Genomic DNA, 25,929 nt, shown 5'->3' with positions numbered 1-25,929 from the left:
TTTTCCCCTGCAAACTAATCCCAGAGACAAGAACTTCACAGAAATTGTATTTGCACATCACTGTACACATTGGCAGCTACTGCCAAGCAGCCTTTTTTTTGTTCATTTTCCCTTTAATTTAGGGCAGGACACAGATCACATTAATAAGCCAAAAAGGACATGTCGGCCTCAAATGATGTCAGTCTAAAAATGGTCAAAAGTAGCATCTATGGTCTTCCACCAGTTCCCAAACTGTCCAGCAGCATAGGTACCTTGCAGTCATATCTTCCTAGGGACAGTTTTCTCTTCCTGTTGCATGTCAAAAGCCTTACAACAAAACAGGAAACTGAAAAAGCAGGAGAAAGAGTAAAAGTTACCTTATGCAAATCAATGTGAAGATACTGCTTTGATTTGGTTGATTTTAGCACAGTTATATGAGGCATTAATTAGGCACTAAATTTTAAGACCAATAACAGAGAAAAGCAGTAACGCTCTGAAGACAAAATACATGCAGGCCAGCACAGGGAAGGACCAACAAAGGAAAGAGGCTTTCTTTGCTTCAACCCAGTTACAGGCTGTGGCAGGAAAATTCAGTTCTTCAGACTCAGAGAAATTGGAGTTCTTCACTACTTGCAATACCCTGGATGACTACATGAAAGTATTTACTAAAGAAACTGCTATGCACCATTCAGAAGTATTTTGAAAGAACCATTTGCAAGAAGCTCTACTGAAAACATGTGGTGTTAAATGAGAAAAACCTGTTTGTTGGTTCACATAAGATTGGCTTTCTTTATAAATGAAGGACATTTGCTGTAAGTAAACTGATACATTTTGATTTTTTGCTATGTTTCTGAAATTTAAAAGTTGGTGATTGTGGAGAAGAGTTTATCTTTGCTGCTGTGTCTCAGGCTAATTAATAAAGCTATTTTGATCACAAAATTAAAAGAAAACGCCTACGTTACTGGATGTTTGTGCCACACCGGTAGAGTGGCATATAACAGGCACGTTAGAAACATTAAACGTGGCTATATGTATCCCAATTTATTATCTTTAAAATGTTGTTTTGAGCAGCTAAGGTGGTTGCATATCTAACAATATTAATATAAGCATGTTGTATTCTACGGTATATTTCTGCAGGTTTTATTAGCAAGGCCAGGAGTCAACATTACTGATTTACAGTCTGTAAAAAGGGTGATGTCATTGAAATGTGAAGAAGGTCAGAATCCCCAAAGACAAATTATCTCAACAATAGAATGAGATCATTCCATATACTTGTCTGCTCCAAGGAGCAATAATCAAGCAAACCTACACGTAAAGACTATGCTGAGCATTAGATAAAAGCTACTGAGGCAGCACTTTTTCCAACGTAATACAGTAGTGCGCTGTAGATTTTGCTCTCGAGCTTCACTCATGAAAAAGCTAACTATGCAAGGGTCCTGATCCATTTATTTTTGCTAAAGTATTACAAAGAAAATATGTTAAACATATGTAAATTTGAACAGAAAGTACATTTGGTTCCATTTCAAATAGAAGCACTAGTACCTACATGGAACAAAATAATAGAACTCACTAGAAAAGGGAAGATTGCTTTTGAACCTTTATGCAAGATTTAAAATAAATCTTTTCCTTGCACTAAAATTCCACAGGCTGGTTAAGATACGAAACAGTCTAAATAGTAAAATCCCCTATTGATTTTCATAGGTCTTCAAGCAGAATAGTTTAGCTTCATTGACTTAACAAAGCTACAACATTGGCTAAATAATGTTAGCTACCAAGACAATAGAATTGCACAAGTTTACACTTAGCTGAGTAAAGATCCTCATTTTTGTTACTCCCAGAGTGATTTACACAGAATCCTATTGGTTGTGTTTCTCCTATAGACATGGAGGGAGGTGGTGGTTGTGCTGTGGTGAAAAGAAAAACTGTCTCCAGAGCAGGGAGTGATGCTAATCATCTGCAACAAGAACCAACAGTTCATCAACTTTCTCAAATTAAGACAGTTTGTAAAAATGGTTAATATGTAATGAGGTCTCCTCTTATTTAGAAGTTATAAGCGTTCAATTGTTAGCTTGCCTCTTTCATCTCAGATAAATATGAATTGCCAAAGTTCAGTGCTTCTGAAGTGAAAAAGAAGTCCTACATAGGCCGTTTAATAAAGAACTGCAGTTGTGTTCCCACATGAGCTAACTCGCTTCCTGGATGTGGGTGTTTCATTTAAACTTCTAAGAGGACATCAAAACACATTTACATGAATACAGATCACTGGTTCCGCTGGGTGATTTAAATGCATCTTACAGCTGTGGGGAAGGACTTCCTCAGTTTTCAAAACATTCTTTAGAAAAGGAGTTATTAACTTAATATTTTCTTTTTATATACATCAGTAAAATTAGATCTACCTCTGAACTCCTGCATCACTTAGCATCAACACTCATCCTCCTTCCATTTGCCCTGTACCACAACTCTAACACTTTTGCTTGACAAAATTTTGTGACGCATTCCGAGTTTAGAGGGAATGCTCCTCTAGGTGGTAGGCATGATTCACAGCTATTCCCACCTGATGCCATCACAATATCCCAGTATAGCCTAGAGAGTTTCTAAAATCAGGTCCTTCCTTACTGATTAATACTGGCGTGCTGGAAGTCTGATTGTCGTGAGAAAAGAGACTCCTCTCCGCAATATGTTGCCCATGGGCATTCCTTCCAGAAGGCAAGGATAACCTCTAAAAACAAACAAAAACAAAAAAATAAAACCCAGCAATTAAAAAAAAAAAAACAAAACACCAACGCTGTTCCTTTAGTGGAAATGCAGTTTTGGACTTGTCTCACAATGTAGTTAAATGTTTGCTCACCTTGCAGATCCTCTGTGTGGGTGAAGGTGAATGATGCACACAGCCCTATCAGTTGATCTCAGGAATGTGGTCCACTGAAGAACCATCCTGCCCTGAGGGACACAACAAGGTCTATGTATGGAAGGCTTTATCAGTTAATGCTGCATAAACCGGTAATGACTTCTGATTAGATATTATAACACATCCCTGAGCAATCAGCCTAGAAAAAACACCCCAGATTTTGCCATCAGTTCCTCCTCTGCTGCACAAGCCACAAATCATTCATTTCGCTTCCCACAAGTATGCATTTAGCTTTTTAAAAAACATTGTACAGCAAATTATGCAGTGTTCAAAAAGACATTTGCCAGGGCTCAAGCAAAAGAGAAAATACATTTTTTGATATCTTGATGAGTTCCTGGGATATTCTCCCCTATTTTTATACCTCAAAGGAAAAGGAGGATGCTATTTAGGAGTGTCATTTTCAGCGAGTGATAAATATCATCACCAAGAGGTTTGACACAGCGTCAGAAGAAGAAACATGCCACAACAGGGGAAGTCTCCAGCTTTGCTTTGAAACACTGAAATTACACCTATGATTCAAAAGATTTGTTTAAATCCACAGTTACCTCTTACATTGTCATGAATCTAAAACAGAAAATGTTTTCTAGGGAATAATAAAATCAAAGTAGCTTGAAGTTATGGAAAATATCATTTGATTTGGAAATAACAAAAGTTGCAGGATCTCAATCTCTATCAGGAAATCATTTTTGCAAACCTTTTCTGTAACAACTCCATCAACCCTTCCAAAATAATATTTGTTATAGCAAGGCCTTTGAATCTTCCAAATTCTTATTTTCTCTGCTATAATGTTACTTCTGGTTGCACAATTTTCAAAATTAAATTTTGCCCATTTCTCCAGTAACCATCTCTCTATCTTCTGTCCCTGATTACTGCTGCACCTACAACAGAATTTATTGTCAACAGATGCAGAGCGAAAAGCTCACACTGTAATTTATTGCCCTTCATTACTTATTCAGGATGGTTAAAGCTGATCTGAAATATTCAATTTCAAATAGATTTTTACATCTAATATATCAAAGATAATTTGTCATTTTTGTCACTTATGTTGAAATGCTGGATGATGGTATTGTGCAAGACTGAAGTATCAAGTCTTTTTTCTCTCTTACTGAGCAAAGAAAGGCTGATTCATAAGAACCAGTGAAAGAAGGAAAGCTCCAGCCCATTTTGTAGGTTCATTCAGTATCACTTGCCTAAGTCACCCAAAGATTTAGCTTAAGCACTTGGATTCTCAGAATTCGCACTGACTTCTCCAGTAACAGCACAGTACAAACATGCTTGTTTGTCTGCTCTGAGGCAAGCAAGAGGCTAAAGGAGTTGTGGTGCTGTGCTTTTTTGTTTCCTGAAGTCTATAAAAGAAAACCCAAGGTATAAAAAATAAAACAATCAACTATTCTTTGAACATTTACCCTGAAAAAAAGCAGGAATAACTCAGCAGACATACTACAAGGAGTAAAGAACCAAGGCTCTCATTCCCCTCCCTACCCCCAACGGCTCAATATTTTAGCACAAGATTTACTGTCAGCCTCCAGCCCTTCTGCTCTGGAACATGCAGACTCAAATCAAGAATTAAATCTAAGGAAAAAGGCATCTGTTCAGGGACTATTAGCAGTTCTCTGTTTTATAAAGTGACCAATGTTTCAAAAGGATTCAACATCTTTTCTTTTTAAAGAAGGATTTTGCAAAAAGCTTATCTGTAATGAAATATAAATAAATAAATCGTTTTATAAAAAGTATTACAAAAGTCACTTTTACAGTTACAGTAAAAGACCACAACACAGACATTAAGAGTCTGTCCTTCAAAACCACAGGTCTTTCATTTGTTTAGTGGTTTGGGACTTTTTGCTTGTTGCTTTTAAAGCAAAATACTATATTTGGGGGTTCTTGTATGCATTTGGTTTTTCCTGCCATCATGGTGAATCTGCAAACATTTTCATGTTCTCCTCTAATTTGATGCCAACTTCAAGCTGGAAACTTTTTTTTTTTTTTTTAATGAAAACAGAGATTCTGATGAAATGCAAGACCTGAGGTTTTCAGGAAAAACAAAATATCACAAGATTTGTCATAAAAACATGCAGCTGGCAACAATAACATTCTCCTTATGCACAGCAGCTTGTTATTTACAGGAGTGCTCACAAGCCTGCAGACATATTGCTGCTCTCCAGTAAAAACAAACAAACAAACAAAAAAAAACTATAAATACAAAAGGCTCTGCTATCATCACCACAAATACCTGTTACTTTGCAAGTCAAGAACAAAATTAAAGTGGCACAAAAACCAGCTCCTCATCTGGCAGAAATCAAAACAGGACTCAACTGAAGTCACAGAAACCACAATGATTTACCCAAAATGAGATTCTGGCCCTAAACCTCAATCTATATGTACTAAAACTGAAAGTTAGGCTGTATTACACACCACACTTCCATGTAATCGGTCACAAAGGAGGGCATATCTTCCACAGAGGCAACTTACCACACTAATGCAAATGCCATACCAGTCACATAGAATACCGAAGGCTGTCTGAAAATTTGCTAACAGTGCAACTGGGAGTGTGTATGATTTTCTTCACCAAACAGTTCCTTTGTTGTTCTTTCACTTTTCTCCCAGCCCAGGTTAAAGCTAATATCCAGCTTCACTGAATTCCAGCTCTTTTGGTCTCTGTTTTCCTTTGGCTGCCTGCTAAATGGAAATACTGTCTCTGGGTTAACATGGCCAAAAGTATGAACTGGGTAACTTCTCTCTTGATTGTCTACGAGTGAATCACACATCATATGACAATGACATTGCTCAAGTTCAAACTGCTAATATCAATACTAAAACTGTTTATACAACAAAAGCAAGGGAACCTTAAAGTTACTTCACCCTTCAGATATGTTCAGAAGATGCAGCCATTTGCCAATTTTTTCAGTTAGCTATGAGGAAATCTATAGCTTTCTGTTCAGAGAAATAAGTTACCTGCTTTTGTTCTGGAGCTTGCAGAGTCCAGTATGTCAGTCACCACCTCTCTTGTCTACACAGTTAAATATTTTCCTTTGTCAAGCACTGTTTTAGCAGCTTCTGTTTGGCTTGGAAGAAATGGTGTTGATAAGCTCAAGCACAACCGGCGGCTATCAGAAAGCAGGACAGTTACTTTATTTCCCTCTCCTAAGGCCTAAACTCTTCCAGCCCAAGCTTCATGCTCCTAGCAATATTCAGCTTTGGGGTGCTCAACTGAAAGAGAACCATTAGAAAGAAAATTTTAGTTTCCCTTACAGCATTCTCCTACACAAGAGGAGAGTAAGCTCTGTAATTCCTTGAGCATGGGCCTCCCACTCTCACGCAGTCTGGGGATCTCAGAACATCTCTTCAAAGATCCTTGCACACAGATACTGTTTAGTTCTGTAGACTCCACCTGTCCCAGCAGCAAAGATTCAACAGAAGTCATGATTCACTGCTGGGTCCCAGCAGAAAGGGCTTAACAAGGTTACACAGAACTGCTTTCAATGCAATCAGTAAACTGGAACCCAGGGAATTGCTGCTGCTGGGAATGCACCACGCTCCCTTAAATGATAAGCCTGCTGCAGTCAAGGAGTTGCTATGAAATCCACAGGACAGCAAGAGAGAGAGAGGAAAAAGCTACAGAGGTTGTTTCTTCATGCTTTCCATCACAAAGGCAAGATGGCACAGAAGGCATGCCCTGACTGGTAATTACATTCTGCCTGTCAGGACAGCCTATCTTTTCATACAGCATGCTTGTACACTATTTATTATTGAGCACTTGTAGAGAAACAATGCAATCTGATTATGTAATTAATACAGTTACTATAAAGGCACCCATATAAGTGCAATGTGATGTTTTTCACAGCATTTTTACATTTATTCTCTAGCCTTTCCCTTTCACACCAACTGCAGTTGAATTACTCACTGACCTTGATGCTTACAATGTTGGATGTGATAGGAACAGACTAGACATTGTTTTATTACAAGAAGGTTAATTTAAAATAACCTTCCTAAGCTGTTCATACTACACGACAGCAACATTACAAGGAGAAGACTTGGGTTCCTGAACAGGATCAGCTTTCAATCCCCAGACTAGTGATAGCAGCACTTGTCATGAACATACTGTGCCTAGTCTCCAGGGGAAGTGCAGCTTCAGCTGCCACTTACACAGCTCCTTCTGTCAGTCACTCACTCCCTGAAGCAATGCCAGTTTTTTCTGAAGAGCCATTCTCTTGACCTCCTAAAGGTAAATGCTACCATGACAAGAGAAGAAAGACAGCAAACAATTAGCTTCAAGTATGCTCCATAGCATCTCCATCACCTGTTAGTATATTACAGCACCAGTTGGCTCTGGATACATCTGTGTCACTGAACAAATAAATCAGTCTTTGGAGTTAGGTGGATTGCTGCAAGCTCATCATGTAAAGGAGAGCATTAGAAAAATAAAAAATAAGGACTTATGTTCAAACACACGTTAGAGGCAACCAGAAACTGCTGTTTTGTATCACACAAATTATGATTTATTTATATCATCTCAGTCCCTACTCCTACATGCCTGACGTTGACTTTGCATGCTCCCCTTTGCACCAAGTAGGATTAAGATCTCAGAGCACTCAGGCATTAAATCTAGCCCAAAAAGTTATGCTGCTTTCACATGTGGCAAAGGAGAGGACCTCCTGAAGCTGCCATGGAGTTTAAGTCCTCTTTAATCATGACTAAACCTGCCTTTTCATCATTATCAACCTTCTTACAGTTCCTCTGCGGACAGCACTTCAGCTTGCATTGCACAGTGACCATTCCAAACCATTTCCTTACAATCACAAGACAGCTGAACACCCCCTTCTTCAAATTGTTTGAAGTCATCAATACAGCAACAAATTGTATTCACAGGGTGCACCTAGTTAGGAGGCCATTCTGTGCTAACCCTCTCCAAAATTCCTTTTGCTCCTCCATAGCTTTCTTTTTACCTTAAGTTTCTGGGCCTTTTTTTTTTTTTTTTTTTTTTTGGCTAAGTGTGAAGGAGCAGGAAATTATTGCTTGCAGGACAATATGACAGAGGGGACAATGGTGCTCATGACTGTCGTGTAGTCATCACTGAAGCCCCAGACTTAAGACCTCTTAAGACTTGTGCTACAGCAAAACTAATGGCATTATACTCCAGGGTAGCAGTTTACACTGGCATAAATCATTCAGAAAGCAATGAAACAAGAGCGATTTATTCATTACCTGACTTAATTTATTACAGTGTAAAAGAACCATATGAAAATTCTGGAAAGAGCTCTCCACAGATGGGAAAAAAGCCAGCACTGAATTGGTGATGATGATCAATCTGCCTCCCATTTGTAATTCCTCTCGAGAAGATGCATATTTTAGCTGTGCTTTGTGTCCACTTCACAAAAAGCAGAATAACATTACTGAATTCCCCTCCCTCTCAGGAGATAGCAAACATGTTTGTGAACATGTAGGAAAAGCAGAGCTTAAAAAGGCTACAGATTCTTTTGACAAATGCCTGTTTTTGATGCTGTGTAGATTATTATTTATTGTTAGCCTTTTACACCAGCAGCTTTTTTTTTTTGGTGTGTGTGTGTGGGGGGGAATGCACCTAGGAATATCACTGGAGAACAACGAGACATACCACTTTTTGAAGGCTGAAGGACAATCCTTTCACATGGCCATCAAAAATGCAAACAGGAAAGCACAACTGAAATTTTGCCTTTTTTTTTTTTTGTTCAAATTCCAGAATGAGCAAGTCTTTAGGAAGATGAATGGTTTCAGTAAAAATAAGTAAATCAATAATAAAAATACTCCTCTAAAGAATCAATGAGGGGGAGGGGAGTTTATGGAGTTAGATCCCTGGTAAAATAGGAAGCGAAGGAGGAGGAATGAGTAGAGGGGGAGGAAAGATAAATTAAAAATAAATAAATAAAGCTCCTGTAGGAAAACAGCATCTGTTGAAACAGAAAAGTCTCTGCCAAACAGCCCAAACCACATCACTTTATGGTATCTATTTTCTCCTCCTGTTAGTCATGCTTTGCAAGAGTTTTATAATCATGGAATGATACAGCTGTAAAAGACCAGTGCCTCCAAACCTTTCAGTTCAATGTATTAATAGAAACTATAAAAATTAATATTCATTTTTATCTTATCTACTTTTCAGTAGATCCAAACAAGCACAAAATAGATCAAAAAGCACATACTCACAATGAAGAATATGACCAAGCCACATCAAATAGAGACCAAAATTCAGAAATACTGCTACATCAAATTGGTATTTACATGTAAATGTTTTATGTTGCATGTAAACTTTTTCCTGAGCACCAGTTAAGTCAGCCAGACCTGCACAGACATCTCAAGTTAACACACTGCTTTCCTTCTCAGGACTGTACTAAAAAAGCAAATTACAGATATTAGCAAATTTGAGACATATCTGTGCATGATCTAAAATTAGAGATTCTACACCACATTCTACCAATCTTTCTCCAAGTTTTTTGGATCCCACCTTCACAAAATCCCAAGAAGCCTGAGTTATGGCCGTGGAGATGGCCTCAGCTTTTCATAAAAACAGCTTGTGCCCCTTTGCTTACAAAGAAAACTAGGAAGAAGCTCAGAAAAACTCTACACAGGACTTTTTAACCAAACTAAAATAGAAAGAAGAAACCCTAAAACAAGAACAAGACTTCAAGATATCCTGCCACAGAACTTAAGTTGATACGATGAAGGCCAAGAAAAAAGTCCCCGAATTCCCAGTTCCAGTTCAGTTGCCAAGTCACACCGTGGAAGGTTTAAGCAGATCCACAAGCTTCTGTTCCTTACGTGTAAATGGTACTTGTCTAGCACTAGGTTTGTAAATGAAAAAAGGTTTCAGACATTTAAGAAATACCTGTCCAATCAAGAGAGGTTCTTTACTCACAAAATTGCCAAGTTCGGTTATTCACCACCTGCATAAAGTAAGAGAAGGAAACTGATGTCCAGTTTCTCATTTATATTGGAGATATTTATTCCCCTTGCCCCTGTGTGGAAACAAAGAACAAGCAGCACTCAGCAAAAGCTGAGGTTCTTTCATCCTCATGAGTCTCAAGTAGTTGCACAAACAGGTGACCCCTAGCTCCAATACACTCATGATTTTTCTCAGGAATGGCAATATGCAAGCTCTAGCTGTGACAAACTCCTTTGTTTAAGGCTCCTTTCAATCTGGCTGTCTGAAGGATCAACTAAAGATTCCTCCAGTTGAGCTAAAAACTTTTCCAACCCATGTTTTTTCATGGAAGGAATCTAGTTGATTGATTTATCTGTTGTAATGCCTGATTTCACCCACCTCTCTCTTCTTTTGCTAGTGGGAGTATTCAAGAAGATTGTAAGGTACTTAAACTGTGTTGTTCACTACTTTCCTAGAGACTTAGGGCTTTCCCTGTGCATTTATAACCCAACAGCATGCCCAGAAAAGCACTGGGAGGAATGTAAAAGACACTTAAAATTGTGACTGCTTAACCAATCCCAAACTGTAAAGAGTTACAACCCGAAAGAGTAGACCCTTGGAGTTCAAGAATTTTTCCAGGACCTCTCTGCTATCAGATTAAGTATTCAATGTAATAAGCATTCCAAAATCACTTATAACCAAAATTACTCACTCATACTAAAATTTTTCTTTAATCAAAACTACAGTATACAGTTCAAATATTGCATGGTTCTCTCTCCATGTTAGCACAGCAGCTGAGTGTGAATGAGTGCCATGTTCCATTTATCATAGAATAAGCTTCCAAATATTAGTGTCTCAATCAAGAAAAAGTTAGTTTGTAAGGTTAGCAGAAAGTTGAGATATTGTATTCAGACTTAATTTGGGAATTTTGTTTTGGTTCAAAAATATTTTGCATCTCTGTTGTCTCTGTCCTCATTAACAGTAATGTTGAAGGTGCAGCTGAAGGCCTAAACTGAAGGGTAATAGGAAAGAAGATGCAGCACAACGTTCCAGTTACACTTTGATTTCTCCTTTGGACTCCTGCTTTAAAATGTAAGAGAAATTTGTTGAAAGAAAAGAAAAATCTGTGGAAAAAGATGGTCAATCACCTAAATTATTAGTGCTCAAGAAAAATAAGATCTTTAAAGCAAGAAGATAAAAGGAGCACAGCCAGAGAAAACAGGAAGGAGCTTGCTGGCCACAGCTTAGTCTTCATTTTTCTCCCCCTGGAGAAATATAGCTTCTGCTCTTATGTTTTTTTGTGTGTTTTTTTTTTTTTCTTTTTTTCTTTCTTCTTTTCTTTCTACAAAGTAGAATCATTTGGAGTATCTGCCCAATGAATAATTATCATTCCCTAATATATATTACCACTTAGAAGTTTATTGGTGCTTTTGTAAATTATTGGTTGTAAGGAGCTTTGATTCTAGTAAATTCAATAGAGCCAAATCACATGAAGAGTGCCTTTTTTAAAGTTAAAAATATACTAAACATTTATACAAATAAAGTATTTTAAAAGCTGTGTACACTCACTTTAAATATGTATTATACTTAGCAATAAAACTGGCACTGGAAGATGAAATGATATAATGGCTACCACTCAATTCAGCCTTTCTGTGGCTTGCTCCATCAGCAAGTTATTTACCTTGCTTTGCAGACATTTTCCAAAATTATGTCATAAAGTTATGTATATATAAGAAAGCGAGGCAAAAAACAGCTATATATTTAGAGATTCACTGTATGTAAGCAATTAGATTATCTTTGCACTAGAAACCATTACTGAAGAAAACAGATCTAGCACTTGCAGGTTGATTTTCTTCTGCTAGTTAGCGGAGCTTTCCCTCTTTATAAATAACAAGAATTAATTCAGGATGTTGCAAACCCATCTTCATGCTGTTTGAGATGCAATCTGAAAAAAAATCTGAAAATATGACATAACCAAATATGAAAGCTAAATCTTTTAAAATCTATGTTAATGATTTTTCTGTTTACACGAGTATAGTAGATTACAGTTAACAATTATATAGTCACAACAACGAGCAACCTACGCAGCTCTGAAGAGCTATTTAATATATAAGCACCCTTCTGACTGGAGGCCAGACATCCCTAACTCTATCTTGGATTCAGCTAGCAGTGTAGCTGTAAGTAGCCAAGATCTCATTACACAAACATTTATTTATGTCTTAAGCAGTTTCTGCAGGCAGTTATAATGCCTTCCATGGATATACAGCTGGCAATGCACAAACTACCTAAGTATATTTGTACAAGCTTTAATAGGGCTGCTGTGCAGACATACCCCTTGCAGAACAACAACAATGTATGGAACAGCCTTCTAAGGAAGGCAAATATCATTTGCTTGAATAATTCATAAGCACAGTCTTAAAAGGAAACATTTCCATAATGAAAGCAAACAAACTGGAAAAGAAAAAGCTGCTATTTAAAATAAAAGCTAAGCATTCAGAATCATTCTACTTGTGAAACAAGTAACAGTTTCCTTTCCCATATGGGGCAAAACTGATATGAGTTAACTTCTGTCTACTGCACTAATTGACACACACAGAATATTTATTCAGAAAGGCCAAGTTGGTGCTAAAGGAATGCACCGCATCACAAATTAAAGAAGTGGTTATATTCTAGAAAGAAAAGAACAGCCTGTTTACATGGTTAGCTGAAATAGAACACTTTGCCAATAGTAAACACAAGATACAGCAGAAAGTCGGTCAGCGCAAGATTCAAGGACTTAATTACCCATTCATTTAACTAAGTATCAGAAACACTTCAAGGACAGCTATCTCTTCAGTCCTTCCCTTTTACAACTCAAAACAGCCAAATGAGAAGGTAGGTCATGCACCATGTTTCTCTTCTCCAGTCCATGATTTCCATTTTTCTTAACTAAAACTTACATCCTTTCAGGACTTTTTTCCTGTAACTGTTGGTCTGAATCATTCTGGAGACTTCTGCATCCCAGACACCTGCAAACAGCAAGACATTTTGTATGTTTTTGCAAGTGTTTCCCTTCACTGAATTCAACACAACAGGATGAACGGGTAGAAATTTCTGCAAAGAGTCTGTAAACACTCAAACAGGATTGGCAGGGATAGCTGTGTGCCTAGTTCAGAGACAGCAGCTCCCAGCTTAGGATAATCATGTAAACTTTTTTACACTATGTTTTTCTAAGGAGGGGAAAAAAGAAAAACCTTGCCTGGTTTGCAGTGCTTAGTTTTCCACGTGTACTATTTTTGCCTTCTGGTTTAAAGAAGATGCATTGCTACAACCTGGGAGCAGAGAGAGCATCACCTGATTTAGATGACTGTTTACATGCGGAACAGAGTAAAAGTTCTGGTAGGCTTACATCTGTTTGCACATAGGTAACTATGGAAAGTACTTGTGAGCAACAAATACATTATAGAAATGAAAATCAATTTTAAAAATAGAGTCAAAAACATTAAGAAGCTAAATTTATTGCATAGTTTATTTGCAACAGACTAGCACACCAACTCTAAATGCAATTTCATCTGATAAATCAGAAAGAAACAAATTAAATTCGGAGTTCCTAATCCCGTGACAGCAACAGGGCAGAAAGTTCTAAAAATTGAGACCAATTCCAAGGAATATACCTAGGCTTTATTTAAATAAACAAACTATTCTCTCTGTATAAAAGTTGGAAAGGCTTACGTTCTTCAAAACATAAGCCATGGACATTATCATGTGTAAGAAAACTGGTGTAAAAGAACAAGTCCAGATGGAATTTTGAATCTGCTGCATAGAAAATTATCCACACGCACTTAGCTGAGTCAGGAGGGAAAGGAAGCAGACGCAGCTACTTATTCCTACTGAGAGTTCTTTGCTTTTCAGCATGCTCCACAATTTTTTCTTCTACATAAAGTCCCTTTCGTTTTCTAACTGCATTCATGTACTTGCGGGCCTGGTTCTCAGAGTCTGCCTTTTCCCCAAAGTGCAAATATTCTTCCTCGGTGGTTGGTACCCAGAACGGGTCACTTGAAATGATCTATAAAAAGACAGAAGGAAAAAAAAAAAGTAACGTAAGACAAAGCAAAGGTTTACTAGTACATTTCAGGTAATTTTAATCTCTGAAGTATACAACATGAAAGTAGAGGAGGCAGAGTTTTCTGGAAAGCCTATTAGCTACTTAAGCTGAAAACACGACCTAGAAACACTATGTAGTATTTGCACAGGAAGCATATGATAGCTTTTTTAATTTGGTTGCATTTATCTGTGTACAGATTTTTAAAAAACAAATTTAATTGCCAGTCGACAAACAACACCAACTCGTGCTCAGAAAATTATCAGTTTCCAAGAAAGAATTTCTTATTTAGAATATTATGTCACTATGATCTTATCAGAACTTATAAGAACTGAAGGTTTCTGCTCATTTCTGTGTCCTATGTTCTTCACACCCTACGAAACGGACAGATGGCTTAATATCATTGTTTCTGTCTTTTACAGAGCTGTTCTTGTAGCTTAATATCTCAAGGGCCCTCCACTAGAAGAGATTTCAGATCTAACGTGATCAGGGAATGATTGGACAAATCTTCATCCCAGTTCATCCTATATACCCTGCACTTCTCAGACTACCGTAGAGTATGCCAAACATCTAGTTATCTTCAAAAGTAGTTATTTCACTTAAATGACCACAGATTTTCTCACTAGATGCAGTTACAGGTAATATAATTTTACTAGGAAAACAAAGACAACACTGCATCCATTTCTTAAACAAAGTCCTCATGGGAAAAGGAATGCAGGTAAGTATTAACTACTGTGAGAACAGTGATAGTTATGACAATAACTGAGGACAACACACCATGATCATTTCTGAAATATATTAGCACTAACATTAAAAAATAACAAGGATGCAACAAACTTCCCTAAACTATCAATTTTAACTTAGTGTTATAAACTTCTTCCAATGTTACAAACCTTTTCTTCTGACAAATACTTTTAACTGCCATATGCTATTTCAAGCCAAGCAAAATTTCTTAGTCTATTTAAGTAACACAAACCAGAAAAGAAAGAATTAAAAAATAAAAAAAAAATGGATTAAGATGGAGAATTTCCTTACAAACATCAAATTGTCAAGTCCTATTTTAATACCTCAAATGCTAAATAACACCTAGCACAATCAGAGAAATTACATTTTACAGGAAGTTAGGAAAATGTCTATGCTAGAAGATGGTTATTTTTTATTAGGGAATATTGTAGGTTCAATGTTTCAAAATAGTATGTTAAGCCCCTAAAAAAAGTTCTAATTTGTTAAGTATGTACATAATCCTGGTAACTTAAATGGGTTATCATTTACATGAAAAAAGAGATATGCAATCTCATTTATCTAGGTGGTAAATGAACATGCATAGGGTTGTCTGGCTGAAAACCAAAGCAAGCAGAGCTCAGAAATAAATGCTATGAAACTTTGGTTTCCAAACTTAGGTTTTTACATTTATTTTTAACATAAAAATAACAACTGTCTAACCATAGAAGAATCGGACTGAGTCATACCCATTCTGATGCCCTATACAGGGACATTTAACCAATGCCTAGAAACTTAAAGGTGATTCCTTGACAGAATGTATCATTTAAAAAAAAAAAATTGCTCTCCTTTTGAGAGCTTGAAAGTTTTACCATTACTTTATACACTTGAAATAAAGAAAAGAGACAGTGAAAACTATTGTCGTGTGTCATACCCCTCCCCTGCCCCCAACTTCTGGGCACAGATTGCATGTTGATTTGATCAGGTTGTAGTGACATTCATACTTAATCATCATCATGCTGGAAAAATACCAAAGACTTCCCCATACACAACCTGTCTAAAGAGCTGAACAAACAAAAATTTCCAAGTTCAAGACAAAGCACACAATTGGGAAAAAGTGATTCATATTCCATGGATGTGCTCCAGAACACACTGCTGAGGGAGATCACACAGCTACAAACTATAACAACTTAAAAGGCTGTTACTATCCCCTCTGATGAAGTTCTTTCGCATTAACAAGAAATCTAACATACACAAATTATGCTCAGAGAGAAACGGTGGTTCTCGAAGAATGAATGCAAAAGAGAAGTCCAAATAGGACTGAACTTGCAAGTCTAAGCTAGCTATAAATATTTATATACTGTAGTGATAGATGCTTAAGAAAATCCCTAGGTTTAACAGACTGGCTCTTCCATTAATTTACAAAAGACTTTTTCTACTAATGTTAACTTAAGTTTTATACTGGATACTTCTTTCATTGAAAGCAATTATTCATTATCTCTAGCTCTCAGGAAAGCTGAGATAACTGGAGGCTCTGTACATACAATTTAGCATTTAGCAACTAATGGGCAAACCTGCAAATTTACTGCAGTGCTGGGGTACCGAATCCTGAGTGAACCTTGTACCACTGCATTATGCAGAGCAGCACTGGAAAGAGACTTAAATTAGGTTTTGAAAGCCACATCAGTACCTCCAGCAGCTACTTTTGTGCCTCAGCATGTGTAAATAACTTATTCATTACTTAATGCTTCTGGAGCAAGTTACAGAAACTTTTGAGAATTTTTGTTTATGAGGATCGTGCCCAACTGAATGGTGTAGACATATTGCAGAAGATGTGGTCAATTAGGAACATACTATTTATAGTTAACACTGTGGTAATTAAAGAGAAAGACAAAGCCGGATCTACTGACTCAGCTGGAACTTGGGGCATCAGCTGTGCATCTCCTTTAAGAAGTCAGCAAACAGCCATGTAAACAGAACTCTAATGTAACTACACAGACGTGTTATTGACACAGCGACACAAAAAAAAAGTAGGAAGTTTTCTTTTTTTGGAAGTTCCAATTCTGTAAGTGAAGGTGAGGGCACAAGACTAGATTGTCCTTCTTCTATTCACATAACATTAATGGATCAAAGCAGATGCACATAGCAGGTGGCATCCATCATTCCCCACACCCTGCTAATACACTGAAAGCAGAAGCAAAAAAAAAAATAAATCCATATAATGCTCCAAGAGAATTGCCATCAATTTGCTTACAGTAGTAGCTATCAGAATGGTGGGTCTGGGCTTCCTGGAATCAGATCTGTGAAGCTTTTTAACCCCTGAACTATTGTTTGTATTCATGGGAAAGGAATAAGGAGACGTAAGGAGACTCTGGAATCCATGACAGTTCTTGTCTGGATAGAGTCCTAAACAATCAGTTAGATTCTACATGGATCAATCCTTCTGGAAAATGATATAGCCGTCTAACAGAGAGCATTTACTGTGGATCCTGGAAACTCCACAGGACCAGAGCAGAAAAGAAGAAAAAAAAGTCAGTAAAATACATCCTGAAGAATGTGTTCCAGAGCTCACTGCAGAACTAAGAGCTAATTCTAGGTATAAATAAAACAGTGCTTACAATGAAATCAACTGGGATTAGGTATTTTAAAAGAAGATTAGATTACTTCAAATAATGTAAATGAAAAGGTATTCTTGAGAAAAAGAAATCATTCTGAAGTACGTTTCATTAAATATCACATCTATTCAAACTAACACACCCAAACAATGAAGTCTCATAAGACTTGTTTAGTAACTGCATGCAGAGCAACAGGCTAAACAGCTGTCATTTTCCTTTTTGCCTAAGAACCTACATGCTAAATATTCAAACAATGCACGTCTGTATCTTTTTCAGACATAATCTGAATACCTGTAATAATTAACTCATAAAAATGCTAATAGTATGAGTACTATTTTAATACTGAAAGACAATACGGTGTGTACTAAGTTCTGCAAATGATTATGTAAATTAATCAAACTTTTCAATAAGATTTGAGTTAGAACAAATTACTTTCAATTCAAGAGGACTTGGAATTTTAAGCCTTAATTTGAGGATGATTTATTGTTTGCATTTTAGTGGCACCCAGATGGTTCCAATAGTGATCTGGGTCCCATTGTCTACTGTATTTCACAAAACGACCGTATGAAACAGCCTCTGCCTAAGGCAGCCTAATTATGCAAAACAAGGTTGAGAGAAGCATCAAAGACAAACAGACAGGATCTGCCTAGGTCATCCAAAAGGTCAGGCAGATCTGGGAACACAGCCATGTTCCTAGTAGCACTTCCCCTACTGGTCCTTACTGCTTGATGAGGACAGAAAATTCCTTTTAGCAAAATAGCATAGACACCGAAAATGCTTTAGTTGGACCATGAATTCAAAGAGCAGTCTTGCACTGTCCAATGAAGATTTTAAGACTAGCAAGTAACATTATGGCTGGTGTGAACCACTTAGTAAGAAAGCACAAGAACTAAAAAATTCAGTGTTCTTGGACACTATGATGGACAGACCTTTGCATGCCAGGAAAACATTATGCCAGAAGCTGTTTTTCAAAACCAACTTCAAAATAACTACTACGCACAGTTTCAGAGAGTATGTATCAGTGTATCAGGATCCTTTCTGCTTTAGAAAAATCAATCCTAGAACGATACTTCAAGGCTTCAAGAGCACTGACCATTCAAATGGTGTCCAGCACTTAATAATGGTAAACACTGTACAACTAAAGGAGTACCCGGGCGTGTAGTTTAGATGTCTGGAACAGTCCTGTCAAACAGAAATTTCCTCTACCTTTCAGGTAAAATGGCAGAAATTTGCAGAGGTTTATATGAAATGTGACCTTGAAAAACTGTCACCTTCAAACTGAGCTTTTGGTAACAAGCTGTGTAGTGCTGTAGAAGTGCTTTTCCGCTGTGCATAGCTACATGGTGCTAGACAAGTCTGGATACTGGCAGTGAGCTTCCAGAACAGGGAATACCAGGAAGGACACCCAGCAAGACTGAGCAGATTCAGCTTCTCCATGCCGCTGCACCCATTTCATCACAGTGGGAAGCAAGCATCACCTCCTTTCCTACCTAGGAGTACTGAGAAGCTGTGGGAGTGCTCAGCACCTGGAACACTTACACAAAACATCATGCTGGAGAAGAGGACTAGAGTGGCCAAGGGTGGGAGGACAAATATCTACAACATGCTAAAGAATTTTACAGAAGCACCTACACATAAATGTTCTGAAAATAAAAAGTCACAGTTTTGTTGTTAAAACACAAATTCTCATATTATACCAAATACTTTGTGTACCAGCTTGTCCATTTTATAAATAGCTAATCTCTATACAATATCCTGAAAGAAACAAAACAAAAGCAATTCACTTTCAGCCTCCCTTTTTACCAATTATTTGACTATCTTGTATTCAAACCTTAGCTTCACAGAAGAATATTGCCACTTTGCATCACTATAAATCAACTTATATATCAAACACATAAATACATTTTCTCAAGACTATTATGTATAACTTTATAAAGGCATTTAAAAAAATGTGAAAATAGATTGCTCACTGCACAACTTGACAAAGTCTCCCAATTTTTTCTGTGTATTCCTTGTATTATTCTCAAAAGCTCTTGATTGTAAATTATATGATTTAAAAAAAAAAAAAAACAATTAGAGAGGAAAGTTATATATCCAATACAAAAGTTAATTTACTTCCATTCTATAGCCATCTTGCAAAAGTTTTAAAAATCCAAAAAACATCAGATTTGAAACATTTAGTTTTCTAGAAAAGGATGTTTAAGGGAATATGGAGTAACTTACAGTCAGGCTTTAAACATTTAATCTACAGGATTGTATAAGGTGTGCAGATTCCCTACAAAGTAACATGAGCATCGAGAATTATTTCAGAAGAACTCAAATTTCATTGACAATACTGAAAGGGCATGGCCTAGGCCTTAAAGTGCATGAAGTCAGATATGACATCATGTCTTTCAATAAATACTGTAATAATGAACATTTACACATTTAGTTTTAAAATAAACTTGTGCTAGTTTATTTTGGCTCAAGAGCATCGTCCTTGTTTGTGTCTCATTCAGCGACAGCTGAGCTTTAGCCTTGACTTCAGTCAGTAGCAGCGGAAGGAAAAAAGGAGATCTGTGGTTCTACTGATACATTTTTTTCCTATTACTTAAGACACGTGTATTGAAAAGGAAATTTAAAGCCACACCACTACCACTTTTATTTACTATTTAATTAGCTTCAGATGCTCTGGTTAATATAAAGACTTTTTCATATTTGAAAGGTTCCAGGTTACTCCTAGAATTCATTTACATGCGTAAGCCAATACTTGCACAACGATGTAAAGTCACAATTCATACATAGTAGAGGCTCACAGATTCTTAGAGTCTCTCATTACTTCAGCCTGCTTCCTGTTTAATGCAGGCCTAACAGTTGCACCGGACAACTTCTGTATTAAGCCCCTCTCTTCTATTTGAGCTGTACAATTAGGAATGAATGAATTAAAATTCACGATATAAGACTTCCAGTGATTCAGACTGCATCATGTTCTTATCATTTATTACCTACAGTCCTTCTTCTTTTACCTTTCTCCAGGGCCTTACGGTAAACTCTAGACACTATTCTACACAGAAAGAATACTCAAACAGAATTCAGATTAAATGTGTTTGCAGTTCACCCTCCTCCTCCAAGAACAAAAAACAATCAACGCAATTTAAAAGATTTTAAAAGATTTAAAAGACTATCATTAGGAGGAATACTATACATTTCACAGCTTTACAAGAAGTAGTTATCTTTGACAATTTCTGCAGTTGCTGATAATTCAATCATAATTTGAATAGAGCCACATGCATTATTTTTACTGTAACACTGATTTCCCAAGTGGGACTAGAGCTCCATTATTCTAAACACTGTGTGATCAAATATCTTCTTGCTCAAATAACTTTATGACTAAGAAATAAATGACATGACTGAGTGCAACGAGTAACTGCAAAGAATCAAGTGAGAACAAATACTAATAGAAAGTCTATTATTAATTCAAAAATGCAAAAAGTAGAAGGCATTTGTAATTATCACAAAGATATATATTTTAAACTGAGAATTCAAAAGAAAGCTTATACTGAAAGCTAAGAAGATATGGCCTAGTAAACCCAAAACACTTAACATTTGCCTGGGGATATCAGAAGGAAAATACTCAACTACCTTTTAAAATTAATTTATTTAATCTGGGACCAAACTGAAAGCTCCCACTAATGGTTATTTAGTGCCATCCTCTACAGGTAGAAATACATTTAAGCATGACAGAAAAAATGAATTAAAAAAAGCACTATCTGACAAGATAGATCTTATTGCTCCATCCCCTGGGGATGAAGTGATCTGAACCATACAAAATACATTCATTAACTTGAAAAAAAAAATGGTAATTTCATTTCCAGAGAGCCCCAAAGGTTCCATTTAAATATCTGCTCTATCATTGGCTGTCCTGTGTTTATAGTCTACAAGTCATATTAATGAAACAATAATAATAATAAAAAAAAAGAATTCAAATGTCATTTCTTTAAACATACTTTTACGTATGATTTCTATGAGATTGTTTGAAATTTTAAAAATACCAAAAAGTGGTATTTCACTACCTGTAAAATGAGGATGAGTACACGGTAGAAGGAATCTCTGTAGAGAAACCCATGTTCTAGCAACTCAGCTAATGAGCCAAGCACAGTGAAAAAACACCACTTAGAATTAATTCAGAATGTCATAGAAGGGATTGGATAGAGTGCAGTTAAGGCTCCAAATGTACACTCAGTAACAGAGCAAATGTAAAACAAAATCAAGCAGCTTCCACACTCCCCATTCATCTTTAGGAGAAAAAAAGAGCATGAGATTACACAGAGTTCACAGTGTATCTTATAGAATGATACATTAAGTAATCTGGATTCAAATAAAATGCTTGCACTTTTCATGAATATGCCAAGGCTACCATGTATATACACTGACAATTCATGAGTAACTTTACACTGTGAAGTCATACCTAATATTTGAGGAAAGCTGGTAGGTCTATTTTGTTTTGTTTATAGGAGAAGAAACAGAGAAAAGCTACACAAATGTCTTGTGATCTGAGACACAAACCATTTTTGCTGGCTTCTCTGTCATACCACCACTGGATTCTGCAAATGGTATTTATTTAGCAATTCTGCTGATGATGTGAGAGTAGAAAACACTCCCTCTGCCGTCACTACACATAGTCATTGCTAGTAATTTAGTAGAAGGTTTATTTTGTCAGAAAAAATATAAGCATGAATTTCAAAGTGACAAAAATCCCTCCCCACCGACAGATTTGCCAGGTGGAAAGCTGACTGGCTTACACAATCATTTTTCCTACTACCACTACATTTTAACAATCTGGCTGTAATTATAATCTCTCCTGAGGATCATTTTTAGAAAACGTTGCCAGTTGCTCAAATCTCCATCTCCTATGCATACCTGCAATTGTCTGAACATTTTTTAAAATGTGAAATTTGTAACATCTGACAGTGTGAACATATATGCCATGGTTTGGGGGTAGAAGGGAAGGTCATGGAGACAAGGGGTTGATGTTGCTTAGTATTGGAGCACAGTAGCCACCAATCCTAAGGAAACTGGCACAGAACAACGGTCAGCTGGAATTAACATCCCTCTGACTGATATTCCTTTAGGGCACTGATATTAGAGAATTCAGACAAAAGACCAGTTAAGCCACAAAACCTCACCAGCTGCACTTCACATGAGAACATCCAAAACTGGAAGAACTACTGTATGCAATACTGTCAATACTCACTGGTTTGAAGGAGCTAACCTGTTCCAGCTATACACAAAAAAATGTTGCTATTTTTTGTGCACACACCATCTGTAGGTGTTGCCTTTATTTATTTATTCTCCATTCAGTGTAGCTCTGTTACTTTATTTATTTTTAAATCTCTTACTCTACTGCTATTTCTCCCTTCCCCAAGTCTCTGTGAAATAGTCTTGGTTACAAGAAGATGAAATAAATCACTATTAATATTGAGAAAAGACAGGTAAGTCCCTTTTCCACTGTGCTTTCTAACGCCAGTAAGGTAGTGTTGCCAAGGAAGATGAAGCTTACTGTTTCAAGGATTCCCAACTCTTTTGGTAGCACATGACTTGGCTGGTTTACAGAGATGCTCCTTTTCCAATTAGCATTCACATAAAATTCCTAAGCCAGTTACAGCAACTGCTAACAATGAAATACTGCTGTTGAAGTATTTAATAAATCCTCCTATTAAGATGCTTTAGCTACAGGAAATGAGGAAGAATACACACCATGTGAGAAACCAGCACATACTTTGTAGAGAAACAGAGGTAAACAGATCGTAGCTGGAAACTGCATGGAGTATTACTGACCTCAAAAATCTGTAGTTGTTTGTACTCAGAGACTTGACATTTGAGGTCACAAAAATAAAGCAGAAGATAACAATAAAGTAAGATTTTCTAATCCATTTACAAAAGCTTTTATGATCCTAACATCAAATAAAGGAATACCTGACAAAAAAAAAAAATCTAGACTTCAATTGTTTTAAACAATTGATGTGAATAGTTTATACTTGGACTCTTGCCCCTGAACCCATTTTTAGCTCCTTCGATGGAGTCTTCCAAATAGTCCTACAATGCAGTTTTTTTTCTGGTCTTGAACAAGGAACTCTGATTTCAGGCTTTTCGTCTTACTCCACCATCACAGGAACAAAAAGTACACTACCAGCTGATAACATTTCTTATCAGTTTTCCCATCTGCATATTTCCTTTACACCTCAACATTTACCTGTTCATGTCTAAGTGACAAAGATGAACAAATGGAATGATTTTGAGGACACCTCCATTTACTGTGACCAGACCTGATTTTGAAAGAATTGAATCAATTCCATTTGCCTTTAAGTATGAAAATGTATGTTGAGTTGGACTATATAAGGACAAAAATACTGAGATATCTGTTACTAAAAGGATAACTTTCATATACATTAGATTTGTTGCTGCATTTTTTTTTTATTACTGGTAGCTTCTTTTTTTCCCCCACTCTCCAAACAAGTTCATCAAAGAACTAATTTTAAAAGGCACATTAAATTTAGGCAAATAAATTTACGAAGAATCAGTTTCATTTGTGAAGCACTTAGTTTATACTGAAAAAAAAAAAAAGCATCCCATCCAAAGAAAATATAAATACATTTTTGAACAGCATATCTATAAAAGCAAATAAGATCAATACAAAGGTACTTTTTCCTCTTCGTTTCAAAAAGGAATTAATCAAATGTCTTGACCAAAACTTAACCTTTTCCGCTTATTATTCCAGTCTGCCACATCTACAGGAAATAGATCACCAAAACAGATGGAGTGAATAGATATTTTTACCTCCCAGTGGCTGAACACCAGCTGCGGACTGGCCAGGCCACTAGTTCTCTTCCTGATTTCATCAGCAAAACCAAAGCTTTCAGCTACTGGCAGGACTGCCTTAATAATAAACACATCCGTTCCCTCTTTCATCTCCTCTTGTAACACTCTGCCTTCTCGTTTGGACAAGACAGCATACACACGACCTGCAAAGACATCATTTCAGTGAGCTCACCAATACATTTATAGTCATGAAGAGATATACATAAATATTTACTTAGGAAACTTCAGCATTAAGTAAAATACATCACTTCTTTGGCTCAAACTCTTCCCTGTAAAATGTTAAGTGAATCAATTAAATTTACACAAACAACATACTCTGCCAGTACAATGTGCAGAACCATATGAGTAATATTTAATAAATTATAACTCCTGCATGGCTCTAGACAATGCTAGTACTACATGCATTTTAAAAAAATTGCCATATGATTGTATAAAAGGCACTTTGCCAGATTATGTGCCTAACTTGCTTTACTTCTTACAAGCAAATATTTGAGAAGCATTACCAGCTAAGAAACACTGCTAAGTAATACTACTGTGCTTCAGACATTACATCTTAGCTACCTTTAAAAGTTTAACTCACCATATCCCTATATGGTATTTGTGTCCCAAAGACTGTAGTGCTATTCTAAATCACAGAAAACTTGTTTATCTTATATATTATGTGTTGATTATATTTAACATATTCCATTATTTTTGTAATTAATTCATCCTTAAGTTTGTCATGGATAATACTTATTTTTCCTTCCCAAATATCCAGTTAGTTGGACTACATTGTACATATGATGAAAGTAGTTCTGAAAACACCCATGTTCAACTTTACAGAAGGCATTAGGTAAATCTGTATTTAAAATGTTTTTGTAAATTTATAGGTTATGTGATCTTCAGACAAAAGCTAAAAAATACATTTCTGCTGATCAAGACAAAAAAAAAACACAGGAAAAGCTATATAGTGAAAAAATATTTTAGGAATGCCTTCATTCACAAATATGAATAATTAGTTAAGTATTACATGTACAAATTAACTTTAAAAGTACCTTGGAGTGAAGAACAAGTTTATATTAATTCTTAAGAAGTTCCAATATTTTATATTAGATTTAACTTGAAAATACATTAAAGTGTAATGGTAGCTTTTAAACAGCTGGGCAAAATTGTTTCTTTCTGGAAATTAGAAATATGCATTATCATAATACTTTCCAGCTATTCTGACTTGACAGAAAGATACTATTAAATACTACAGTCACACACGCTGAGTTGCATATACATTTTAAGCCTTCTATAGGATACCACAGGAAAAGTTGGCATGGGTTTATTTATTTTTTTTTTTTTCCATATATAGAATCTGGTCCTTCGTCAGGAAATTTAGCACAAGCACACAGCTAGTACAGTTAAATCTTCCTGTCAGATATAGGTAATGAAGCATCAGTTCAGTAGCAATCATTGCAGAGTTTGTACTTCTTTAATAAAACGTGGGTTGAAGTATTCTTTCTACCATCACTGATGATTTTTTATCTGCTCATGCCCTTCCCAGGACATCCTCACTGTTCCTCTGACTGAACTTCACCTTTACTATGCCCAATAGTCTTCTTATTGCTTGTGAGGAAATTGAGGAAATACTTAAGATTCTATATTTCAAATGATGAAAAGATTAAAGCATGCTGAAGAGAAGTCACTGAGTTTGCTGTGCATCTATAGTCTTTGTTCATATAACTCAACAATTTCAAGTCTGAGAAAATTTCAGGGAGAATGGAAAATTCTCAGCTATGAAAAGGTCATATATAAGCACAGCCCACAATTCAGTGTGTCTGTTGCTTAGCATATACTGCTTTAAAATTCAGGTTAAACATGCACTTTGAAAGGAACATCACATCATGGTCAC

At 36.4% G+C, this 25,929-nt stretch overlaps 1 protein-coding gene and 1 long non-coding RNA gene across 7 annotated transcripts in view; both read right to left on the bottom strand.

Annotated features, from left to right (window-relative positions):
- LOC118251905 (uncharacterized) lies at positions 1-6,204 on the bottom strand. The gene is made up of 5 exons (XR_004779986.2): positions 5,357-6,204; positions 2,828-2,919; positions 2,596-2,698; positions 1,779-1,933; positions 1-325 (listed from the first exon to the last, which is right to left on the bottom strand). It is a non-coding gene; the product is annotated as an uncharacterized LOC118251905 (long non-coding RNA).
- Positions 6,205-13,269: 7,065 nt separating this feature from the next.
- Positions 13,270-25,929, bottom strand: part of EFL1 (elongation factor like GTPase 1) — a 72,361-nt gene continuing 59,701 nt past the window's right edge. For all 6 annotated transcript variants that reach the window (XM_035554560.2, XM_035554564.2, XM_035554562.2 and 3 more), the window contains 2 exons: positions 24,012-24,196; positions 13,270-13,824 (listed from right to left, as the gene is read on the bottom strand). In XM_035554560.2, the coding sequence (XP_035410453.1) occupies positions 13,636-13,824; positions 24,012-24,196 (374 nt within the window). In that variant the 3' untranslated portion in view covers positions 13,270-13,635. The remainder of the gene's footprint in view (positions 13,825-24,011; positions 24,197-25,929) is intronic.

Source organism: Cygnus atratus, chromosome 11, assembly GCF_013377495.2.
Source record: "Cygnus atratus isolate AKBS03 ecotype Queensland, Australia chromosome 11, CAtr_DNAZoo_HiC_assembly, whole genome shotgun sequence".
NCBI classification, from domain to species: domain Eukaryota; kingdom Metazoa; phylum Chordata; class Aves; order Anseriformes; family Anatidae; genus Cygnus; species Cygnus atratus.
This window is presented reverse-complemented; position numbering and strand designations above follow the sequence as displayed.